This window comes from Thermobia domestica, chromosome 10 (assembly GCF_964235325.1).
Source record: "Thermobia domestica chromosome 10, izTheDome1.hap1.1, whole genome shotgun sequence".
NCBI classification, from domain to species: Eukaryota; Metazoa; Arthropoda; class Insecta; order Zygentoma; family Lepismatidae; genus Thermobia; species Thermobia domestica.
Window position 1 is genome coordinate 96,938,254 of NC_137463.1, and position 12,005 is coordinate 96,950,258.

Consider the following 12,005-nt stretch of genomic DNA (forward strand, 5'->3'; position numbering starts at 1 on the left):
GAAATGAAACGAAATGATTATGATAATGTTAAAATTACCTCTTCTTTCACAAGAAACATGATGTACTTGATTGTATATATAAGTTGATCTGTGTACCTTTACACTTAGAGACATTAGGATTCAGCACGCATAATTCGGTATTTTCACTTTTATTTGCTTGCCATGTAATTCATTGAATGGTAGTTTCCGGCACTTAATCCATACTATAGTATGGACTCATGTCCAAATATTAGGACCAAGACTACATATAGTCAATGCTAATGCATTTGTGTTGGAATAGATTTATGTTAATATTCACTATTGTGTACATTAGAGAATAGTTCATATAAAATTGTAATAAGGCCTCTTTCAGTGTTTTACAAACGATTAATTATTTAAAGACAATTAGTACCAGAGATAAGGAATAAAGTTGAAATAACACCAATAAATGATCTAATGGTCAGATTTTTGTAGGTGTTTGCAACATATTTCTTATTTATTCCAAAGTTTGGCAAAGATTAATTTGAAATATATAAAAAGCTTTGTACATGTTGAAAAGAAATTCCTTACTTTTAGTAATCCAACAAGGTTCCTTATAGGGACTGAAAGACACGGATAAATGGTTCGTAGTACAATGCCATAGGTATGTGTTGGGAAGTTTTTTCAAACTTCTTGTGGTATAATTAACCTGGGAAACCTTTAATGGGTTAAACAAATTATTCTGATTTTGCTTTATATTTTAAATGTATTCTCATGTATGTAATTTCTATAATTCTAATAATGGTGTTATGTCCAGATTTCTTAATTTTATGTTAAGTCTCAAACATTGTATTTTTTGTTTTTTCATTCGATAATGACAATTTTCATTTATATTTGCACAGGTAGTGCCGCTTCTTGTCTCGGAGGCATTGTTGGGCCAATGGCTAGAAGTATTTTGTCAAAAATTGTACCAAGTGATGAATTAGGTGGGTATCGTGTAGAAACGTGGAAAAATATTTTTTTTTTTTTGTTCTCTTTCAGTTTGTCATAAAACTTAGTTTATTTTGTCAAGTTGTAAAAGTATTTGATTTTTTTTTGTTAAGTTAGTGACAATACTTTCTTAACTTAAAAATGTCATATGTGCAGTGTTTCTTCACTTGGTCTACCTGTTTATTTGACGATTGAAACCTACGTGCAAAATTTCAATTAATTTGTTTCACTTCTAAACAATCAGGAGATTTAATAACCAATTAATTTGTTAACTATCATAATTTTAATCATATGCCGTTTAAGATATTTCAAATGATAGTTACTTTAAACACTCTGTCAGATTGATTATCCCGTCTTTAAATTTATAGTCAATGTATTAATAAAATAACAGACAAATGAATTTAGTTTACTAATTCTCTAAATTAGATTACTAACAACTAGGAACTTTTTCTGTTAACTAAACAAGTGTAGTTTTAATATACCTAGATGCACATATCTTTAAAACGGCTATTAGGTTTAATAAACAAACATTATTTGACAGACAAATTACTTATATACTTAAACACGGCAGTATTTTAAAATTTTTAATCTATTAATTTAGAAGTTACAAAGGCTTTTCAAGACAAATGGTCAACCTTTGTATATATTTCAAAATTTGCTGTTATAGTTGAATTTTTAAGTTTTTTGTTTATTTGGAATTTAATATCTCATTCAGCAGGGAGATTATATGAAAGATTTCCCTGTAGGTTATCGTGAGGTGTAAATCATATTCCCACCGGAAATCTTAACTCTGTTTTCCTTCACTACAAGAAGTTTATTAGCAAAGCTCAGGATTTTTTAAAAACCAAATACAAATTTGAAATTTGTGTGTCAAGAGATTACCATGTAGTAGAGTGGTCAGTACGCATGGTCCTGGTTCGATTCCTGATGGGGCATAGAATTTCCAGTATTGGTCCAGCATCAAAGCTGAATGTTGCAGTGCTACGTAAATCAAGAGATAAACTCGTGTCCAGAAAGCTATAAATAATGGCGTTCGTTACCGGTACACGAATTACGCATCATTTTTCTAACTTGTCACTGTATAACATGCTTTTGCAATCGAAGCATCAGCAGAGAGAAACAGGTAGAGCACGGGGAGCGAAAAGGTAACGTAAGAAAATTATGTAGAAAAGTGTTGGAAATGTATGAGTAACTATGGATCCACGAATAGTGTATCTGCAGAACCATCAATTCCACCACTGTTAATTTTGTTTGCCTGACCACTGCCTCTGGCAATCGATAAGTTGTTCGATATTCCTTTTGTCTTTGAGGGGAAGAAAAATAAGTGCGTCGGTGGCGTGACCTTTTGTCTTTGTCACTATACAGGGAACTGACCAAAGATGCTTTCACTACGGAGCGTCAAAATTCGGAGTAAAAGAATATGAAACGAAATAACACTGTAAAATAAAGAAACAACAACAAAACAAAGGTAAAATGATAAGTAGGAAAGATAAAATAGATAACAATAAATATTTAAAATAATAACATCTAATAGAAAGAATAAAACTAAGAACAACGAAACAGACAAATCACTAGTGATAGAAAGACTCAGAGAACGATAGTGAGACCAGCAGCACGAATAAAACCAAGAACAGGAGCTGCAGAATTGAAGTTACTCTACAAAGTACGGCAAAGAGGACTGGACACTCCGAGATGTTCTCTGAGATCTAAATATTCAGTACATTCTACATTAATGTGATGAATACTCAAACACAAAGCATCGAGTTGAAAAGACTGATCTAATTGAACATGCTTCATCTGGTAGGCCTTTGTGGACTGTGATACACCAGGAATTCTGTATAGTTTGAGCGTGTAACTGAATTTGGAGTATAAGTAAGTTAAAAGTAAAATCAAGTGTTCAAACTTTTGAGGTTGGATGTCAGGGTTCCTACTGGTCAGGGAAATCAGGGAAGTCAGGGAAAACTCAGGGAAAATGGTGCGGGTCAGGGAAGCTTAGAGAAAAAGATTGGAAATCAAGGGAAGTCAGAGAAATGTTATAAAATATATTTTTTCTAACTAATTTTAGCTTAGCCAACCATTAATGATCACAGTGTGGAACGTTGCTTAAATTTTTATGGGTAATAAGTAAAACGTACGTATGAGCAGTTTATTATTTGTCTCGATGGAATAAATTTTATCATATATAAATATTCACCGTTATTTATTCTTATTTAGATGTCAACGTCATCCGACATCTGTCATGAAAGTCAGGAAATTTCCTGCCGAAGGTCAGAGAGAAGTCAGGGAAATAGATTTCTTCAGATCAGTAGGAACCCTGTATGTGCTTTGCTTTGTTTCACTTATATTTTGCATTAAGTGGAAAGGCAAATATAAAAGTCATAGTGGAAATGATAAGGAGTTATGACTTTTGTATATAAATCGTAAGTAAGTGGTTATGTACAGTTATCGACAAAAGAGAATAGAATGTTTCATATATGGACTATATATAAAACATGATACAACTTCTGTTGAAAGAAAATGAAACCTTTGAGTTTAACGTCCCACGGTTATGCCCTTGAGGCTAAGGAAGACACTGATTAAGGAAAGTAAATGATGATGGAAGAATTGGTGGATTGAGAAAGTGGGAGGAAACGGGAATACCCAGAGAAAATCCATGGACAGAATGTTGTCCAGCACAAACTAATTTGGCCAGGGATCGAACCAGGGACCATACGCATCAGAGGTAAGCGCTCTACCAGTGAGCCACCGTGTTCCCTAGTGTCTGCTGTAGTAGACTGCACATGGTATTAAGAAATGTGCTGTTTAAAATATCCAATCGAATTAAAAGTGTGCATAATCTAGTATATTTGAATTGAAATTTAATGTCTATATACATAATGCTATGTTTACATTAGGTGTAATAATTCTTGTTAGCGTGTTTGTGTATGTGCGTGAAAGGGAAGAAAATGTGAAAGGCGTGTTTATTTGAAATGCTGTGGGAGAGAAACAAGAAAATGTTTCTAAGAATTCATGATACATAATAGAAGAAATCAGAGTATTTTGTAGACGGTATTGTATTCATTCAAATATTTGTATTTATTTATTGAAATAGATCTCAACAGGTTTTGTACCCAATTACAGTGCTCATTTTTCATGATATAATTTATTTACAATTCCGTTTTTAAACCTTGTAAGGTTTAAAAATTACTTTGTATTTTTGTCTATTGTAGGTTTCACTTGTTCCTCATATTGATGACTTACTGAGCATGTTCGATGGTGCTTTTGTACAATAAAAGAAATTCTAATTTTCTAGATGTGCTTTTACTTTTAATACGTTTATTTGAAAGCTCGAAAGTAGATCGCTGCAGTCTAGTTTTACTCAGTTTCTAAATAAGAGTATGTTACGTAGTGTTTTTCATTGTGGAAGGTTATTCTTTCAAAAGTTCTGTTAAATGAGTAATTTGAAGCTCTGGGTATTTGTTTGCTTATATACTTATAATATGTAATATGTGTATAAGAAACCTAAAAAATTTGGACCGGCTTTTTTTTAAAAATGATTTTAGAGAGTTGTTCTGTCAGGATTCCGTCTTTGGAGCAAATTTTTGAAGATTGGCTTGTTTTCAGCACACAAGCGTAAATAACAAATATCTTTGTTATTGCATAGTATTTAATAGAACATCATCTGACCATAATTCTTATTTTGCAGGTAAAGTATTTTCCATGGTATCGTCCGCAGAAGCCATATCACCATTACTAGCTTCATCCATTTATACTCCAGTTTACAATGCTTCTCTGCTAACGTTTCCTGGAGCTGTTTATATTTTGTCTGCATCAATCTTTACATTGGATTGTATATTTTTTGTGTACGTATTTTCTATTTATTGTACTGATTTTACGTATCTTCTAAAATCGTATATTCCCACATTATGTTTAATGATAATAAACTGAACTTTCTTCTGATTCCGTATTCGCATGCGTCAATTAGCCAGCCATCTGTTGGCAGTTATTTACGGGTAATATTTTGATTGAGGATGCTTTAACTTCAGTACATGCAGATATTTTACACTTACAGAAAAAAATGGTCAAGTCATGGTAGATTAATAGAGGTGAGCATACGGTTGACACGTATGAAATCGGAGTTTTAATCTCTGTCCAATCCAGCAACAAAGCTTTTCTCTGTTCTAATATTGTTTCACACCTAATTGTGTTAAATACAAATGATATAAGTGAGTGAAAGCCTTTGAAGCCTTAAATAATTTCGATACTGGCTGATATCTTTCTCAATAACACATCGCCTAGTTACATTAGATTTCTTTAAAAAAAAATCTTCCAGATCAGGATACCTACTGACCTGGAAAATCTTGAAAACGTGCAATTAGCCTGAAATATACTTTTGTACCTGAAAAACCTGGAAAAAAAAAGCATGGAATTAACCAGAAACCTCAATTTTTCTCAGTTATCATTTTATATAACGACTTTAGATAAATTATAATGAAATTGCATGGAGAAAATTAATTTTAAGTTGTTAATAAACATAGAAAATGTACTTTAACTGGAATCTTAATACATAGTTTTTGTTACTTAATTGTACAAGCACGAAGTACAAAAGTAACTTGGGTAGCTTGGATTGCTTCTCTCGGTTCAAGGACTTATGAATATTATCTTTGAAGTAAGTCTAGCGTGGTTGCACTAAAAAATTTAATTATGAATTCGCAATACTTTTATTCTGTAGTTCGTAGCTTCTCTATTTCTGTTTTGCTAGTCATTCCTTCTTCGATATATATATAGCCGCGGATCTAGGATATGATCAAGGGAGGGGCTAAACCATAGTTTTGCCGCTTTATCAGTGTAAAGAAAGTAGAATTGAAGCCCATTTTATCCAGTGTATACCTGAGCGTCAAAGGGGGGGAGGGGCTATAGCCACTATAGCCCTCCCCGTAGATCCGCGGCTATATATATATATATATATATATATATATATATATATATATATAGTAACTTTCAGTGAAGTAATAATGATGATCTATTGTATGAGTGGTAACTGACCATTCCCCGTTCAAGAAGAAAACGCAGTAACGTCTAATCATATGACCTAAAGTTACTACTGTCTAGGGATTTTAATCACAAGGCAGTTAAATATAAGAACTCTGCTTGCTTGTGTTAATTAGTTAATTACTGCACACTTTTCTCAACTTGCCTTCTGATAGTTTTTTTTTTTTTTTTTTAATAGAGAACTGGAAAATAACATAAATGGTTGTGGAAAAACCTAAGAATAAACTTAGTATTTAAAAACAAACATTTAGTAGACCCTGTAGATTGAGGTAATCCTAGAATATTTGAAGGAACATGAATCATCAGAAAAAAAAATTGTAATTGTATACACAAATTTTTCATAAGATTTAATGATTACCTTTTTACTTCCCACATTTAAGCACCATTCTTTCCTTGAAGAATTTCACACATAAAAACACTGAATTTCCAAATTTGAAATGCTAGTATAATATGTTTAGAAGTAGCTCTTATATTATATTTGAAAGGTTATGATTATCTTGCACAAAATATTGGTTTATGTTTTAATCACCAGATAACCACAAGAGCTTTCGACCAATTTTTCTTTCTTGCTTGAATAAAATACGTAAAAAACATAAATTCTTTTGCAGTGAATATAAATGATTAATGTTGAAAGGTTCTAGTGGTTTTCTGGCGATTAAAACATAGACCGACGTTTTGTGGGAGGTAACCATATTCTCTTAAATTTAACATAAAGAAGTACTTCTAAGCAAAACATATTAACATTTCAGGTTTGATAATTCAGCGATTTTATAAGAGAAACTCTTTATAGGAAGAACAGTGATTAAATGCGGGAAGTAAAAAAAGTGGTAATTAAATCTTCTGGAAACTTTGTGTACAGTTCAATTACAATTGTGTTTGGCGTGGGAGACCCGGGTTCGATTCCCGGCGGGAGCTCATGTGGTTCGGATTCCACATTAATCAGTAGGTCCACGTCTCATATAGCCTCGCTGCTGAACGGGACGTAAAACTCAAAATCACCTCACCTCAATTACAATTGTTTGCTGATGATTCATGTATCTTTAACTCTTCTAAGATTACCTCACTATAGGAGAATTTCTCAGGCAATCCAATATAACTAGGCTGTGTGTTATTTAGAAAGATATCAGCGAATATCGAAATTATTTAAATTTCAAATTGATACAGAAATTAGTACATTTTTATGTATTTATTTAATATGTGCTCTATAATGTCCATAAGTAAATAAGTAAAATATTTAAAATGTTTGAATAATTAATTTGTTTTTCTTTTCTTTGCAGAATCGTGGCAATCGTTTTACGTGAAAGAAGATACGAATCCACGGCATATACATCACTTGTGAATGAATAATTCGCAAGAAAAAAAGTTTTCATGTATCATCATCTTTAAGAAGAGAGTGTGTTGATCATGAGTTGAAGATGATATAACTGGTAATGTAATTGGATTTTAAAAAAATGTCATTCGATTGGAAAATAATAAGATATTTTGAAGTCTTAAAACTCAAAAATTAAATTAGGCCACATATGTGATATTTTAAAGTTCTCTATAACAATCTCTAGTCAGATTTTAGGTCAACAACTACTAATTCCCATAAATAAATTAGTGCTGGGTTGCCATTGTGATGTCCGTGGTGCTTATGATATATCGAGGCTGTAACTATTATAGCCTGTTGACAAATTAGGTGCTAGTAATCTTAAATTATGTCATATAGCTCCTGATTTACATTGATCAAAAGAAATACTGAAGTTAAAGGAAGTTACTGGTTAATAACAGATGTCATGACATTATCATTATTGTCAGAGATAATGTTCCTGTTTCAAACTGATCGAGAAAAGAAATCGAAATATGTATGAAGGGAACAATACCATATATATTTTTGCATCATCAAGAAGTTACTTACTCTAATTTGCAACAGTTAAGGACAGTTAGCCAAGCTAATTATGTAACACAGTTGTATATGTGGTTTTTGACACAGATACTTGTTGCAGTCCTGAATAGGCGATTGTGAAACATATGTTTAGCAACCGGCAGTGAAATAAGATTGCCGGAATGAAATCTTTATTTTAAATATTTAAACGGCTTATGTAGTTGGGATATGAAAATATTCATATTATTTTCATACTGACATATAGTTATTTATGATATATATTGAAACTTTAGTATGTAGATTATTTGTTTTGAACTGGAACTGTGAAAGAATGATTTCTGGTAATATGTCTCGCTGGTAAACAGAATAAGTATTTTCCTCCCTTTAAAGGAAATATTACAGATTGTGTCCTAGTTATAGAAGTGTAACTTTTGCAAGTTGCAAATTCTGTGGCTCATATGGCTCATATGACACGTCTAGACTGAAGCTTTCCATGATTGCGTTTCTTCTAGAATCCTTTTGCGATAATAACATATACCGTTTCAGTTGAATTTTTCTTCATTCCTATTTCTAGAGTATACAATTTCTACGTGCTGTAGGCTGTGGCTTAAAGTGCCCATACTCCTCTTTAAAGTAAAGTTTATATTTATCAACCATATCTTATACCGTACCACTAGAACCGCAAAATCAATAGAATAGTCTTACCTCACTATATCTTGTATATTAACTCACGTACAGAGATTAAATATATATAAGTAAAATTAGAATTTGCATATTAAAATATCCTCTAAAATGTTATATTAGAGAATATTCGTCCACACTAATAATAATAAAAACGCAGTAGCGTAGACTTAGAAAACGCCGCCACAATCTGTGGCATTTATGCAAAACATCCCTTGGGTATGCATGTTAATTGTGTCTGCATGCACTTAAGTAACCCAACGTTTACGTAGTAACTAACATCTTCTGAACGCAAGGCAGAAGACCTCGTCTCCGAGTTAGAGAGCAGTGCTCATATATATATTGCTCAAATGCTTGTTGTCACCTGTGTCACCAGATTCTGTAGACGTCAACGACGACAGTGAACGTTGAGATTCTGCCAAAAGCTTGTTTCGTGGTAAAGCAAAAATGCACGTTTGCAAACGCTTGTTTCTACATCCCTCTTCAATCCTTACATCCTGTAATTTATCTCCTTAGATGTGATTTCTCTCCGTAACCACTACGCTACTCAGTCCGCTTGCTAAACAGCTATACATTTTATCACTCTCGGAATCAGTGTTCAACCACTGAGACCACATCCATTGTACCTTGACTGTTGTGCTTTGACAGTCCAGTGTCTACAATACAGAACATCTCTGATGGTTGAATGTGTATTTTATATATAATAAGTGGAGGAAATAACCGATTTTATACCACATAAATCCTGTATAGATGCGAATTCCATGATATACACTAAGCGGCAATTAGAAAACTAAACTGGGTCTATAAAAGCAAGTGAATAACAAGTAGAATTAACTTACCTCAGTTTATTGAAAGCATAAACTTCCTTCTTCCGCACACTGCTTTGAAAGGTCCAGTATGTCATAGTCGTAGACTAAAGGTCCTGGACTGTAATGATGTTCAACGTCGTCGTCACTACTTTCTGGATGGTGGGAAATATAATTTTAAAAAATCTTTTAATTTGGGAATAAGAAAGGAATCCATTGGGAATAACACAAACACTCAGCCAAAAACACATGAATAATCACTATATTATGTACTGGGATATTGTCATGCAACAGCTTCTAGTAAGGTCACGCCAGTTTCATGTGTAATTCTTCACAGCAGATTTTTCAGAATTTCCATTTAAAAAGCTTCAGTAACAGTTTGGCAGCTGAGTACAAATTCCTGGTGAACAATTTCTTTGCTGTCGTAAAAATCAGTTAAGAGTGTGTTGGTTTTTAGTGGCAACTATTTTTAGGTTGGACTGAAACAGGAGCCTTTACCCAGCACTTTACCGTTTGGTTTCCAGATCGTACTGGACAACTTTGTTTTGCAATGTTTATAATGATGTTCTGGAGGAAGTTTGGCTCCTTTCAGTAGCGGCCATCAGTTCCTGGCAGTGATGCACTCTTTCCAGTTTTTGCTCCTTAAAGAATGAGGCATGAAATGTTCATAGAGCGTTCGTTTCTTTAAATCTTCCGTTATTATTTGGCGAACAGTTTCCTTATTCACCTTCACGAAGTCGAATATTACCATTTGACATTCATTTCGGTCATTTAAAATTATATCCGAAACTTCGTCAATGATTTCAGTAGCTCTGAGGTACCTTGGACCTGGGCTCTGCTCATCTTCCACAGCCTTCTTTTCAGCACTGAACTTCTTATGACATCCAAAAGCACAAAAGCGAGAAAGGCAATTGACCTCATAAACCTTTTTCAATGGCTCCAATGTTTCCGTTGGTGTTCTTCCTAAACGTGTTTACTCTTTAGTTCCATTGTTCAAGTGATGATAAGATATCACAACACCACTTAGCTATTACTACTGTTTGTTTTAATCATATTATGTCTTCACTTGTAGTTATACAGTTCTGAAGATAAAACCAGAAATATATGTGAAACGGGCCTATGAGTTATTTTAACCAAAAATGAGAAAATATCATTTTTTCAATCTTTTTTTAGGTAGTTATGGAATAAAATGACATTTTTTCGTTAGTTATGTAATACATTCTCAGAGCTGTAAAACGGTACCAATACGGTTGCTCTACCATTAATAGGAAGGGAGTTATATGCATTTATTTACCACAAGGTGTGATTATTCACTAGCCAGCTGCACAATGGTAATACAACTTTCTTATGTTAGAATTTAAAGGAGACATATTTTTAAACCTTGCTCAATACTTGTTAGTACATATTCTCAAGGGATAGTAAAATGTCTGTTCTCCTAATCATGGAACACATCTCAACGTTTATTTTTTAAAAACAAGTTTAGTATATCAAAATAATACAAAGCCCTAAATTGTATTTAAAAAATACGTGAATGATAGGAATATATTCTTTTTTCTGTCTTATCAATTTCTCTGCCTGGTTAAAAGTGAGATGTACATAATTTGAACAAAAAATAACCATATTGTCAATATTATTTTCTTATTGAACCTCCTAATAATGGTGCATTGTAACCAACAATAATTAATGCATCATGCGTATAAATGAACAAAAGTATTGAACGCCAATATGGAATGCCACAAACAACTAGATTTGTTACACTATAAATAACTAAATGTCTTCACAAATTTGCTATTAAAAACATGCATCACATCTTACATATCGGAATCATCTTTCTCGCGAACAGATAGAGGAGAGACTTGCAGAGTTCATCATAATCATCGAAATTTGGAATATTGGAGTTGCTACACCCACTACCATTGCAATATCCACACAAAACAGAACACTGTAAACTAACAGTACGACAACGACAACCTTGTTGACATCCAGTTTCACACTTGCAAGATATTAGTTTTAAGGTGAAGTCGGGAGCTGGAGGTTCTTGAGTTAAAACTGGCTGCAGGAAACTATTTTTGAAGACCATCCCCATGAAGTGGGTAGCAAGTCGTTGCTCCTCTGCTGCTGTTGCACCTGAAGATAAACATGTTTTGAATGTTCTCTTGCTGCCGCAGATGTTGGGGAAAGTAGAGCAAGTTCCATCTGAGAGGTGATAGGACGTGTTGCCACTGCTTTTAGGAAATGCTGATATCAAAGAGTATTCAAAGACGACGTTGCATTAAGAGCACCATACAAGACTAGAAATTGCTCGCCTGCTTCTGTTACTTCTTAGCACTTTCATTGGGATTATTGAATATTGAAATAGTTTGTCGTAGATTAGAGTTGTTTGGAGAAGTCGGAATGCTTCTTAATTCCCTTGGGCAAACAAAGATGACGTGGTGTCACATCCGGAAACAGCATCCCTTGACATAAATCTCAAAGTACGTCTTGGAGAGAGTTAATATGTAAGTCCGTGAAGGGAATTTTTCCAGAGATGACTTTGAAAGTAAATGGGCACATCATCGGGAGCAAGTGTAATTAGAAGAATGAGTAAATCAGCATCTGTGCTAACTATCACAGTTGCTTTTTATTCTGCCATCTCCAGTGCTGGCCTATCAATGTTTCAGCATCAGTCTGTGCTT

The 12,005-nt window shown here is 33.4% G+C and overlaps 1 protein-coding gene across 2 annotated transcripts in view; it reads left to right on the forward strand.

Moving 5' to 3' along the window:
* The window catches only part of LOC145662588 (putative peptidoglycan muropeptide transporter SLC46), a 119,709-nt gene extending 112,096 nt beyond the window's left edge, over window positions 1-7,613 (forward strand). For both annotated transcript variants that reach the window (XM_081728306.1, XM_081728305.1), the window contains exons 5-7: window positions 861-944; window positions 4,634-4,790; window positions 7,257-7,613. In XM_081728306.1, the coding sequence (XP_081584432.1) occupies window positions 861-944; window positions 4,634-4,790; window positions 7,257-7,326 (311 nt within the window). In that variant the 3' untranslated portion in view covers window positions 7,327-7,613. The remainder of the gene's footprint in view (window positions 1-860; window positions 945-4,633; window positions 4,791-7,256) is intronic.
* Window positions 7,614-12,005: the final 4,392 nt, after the last annotated feature.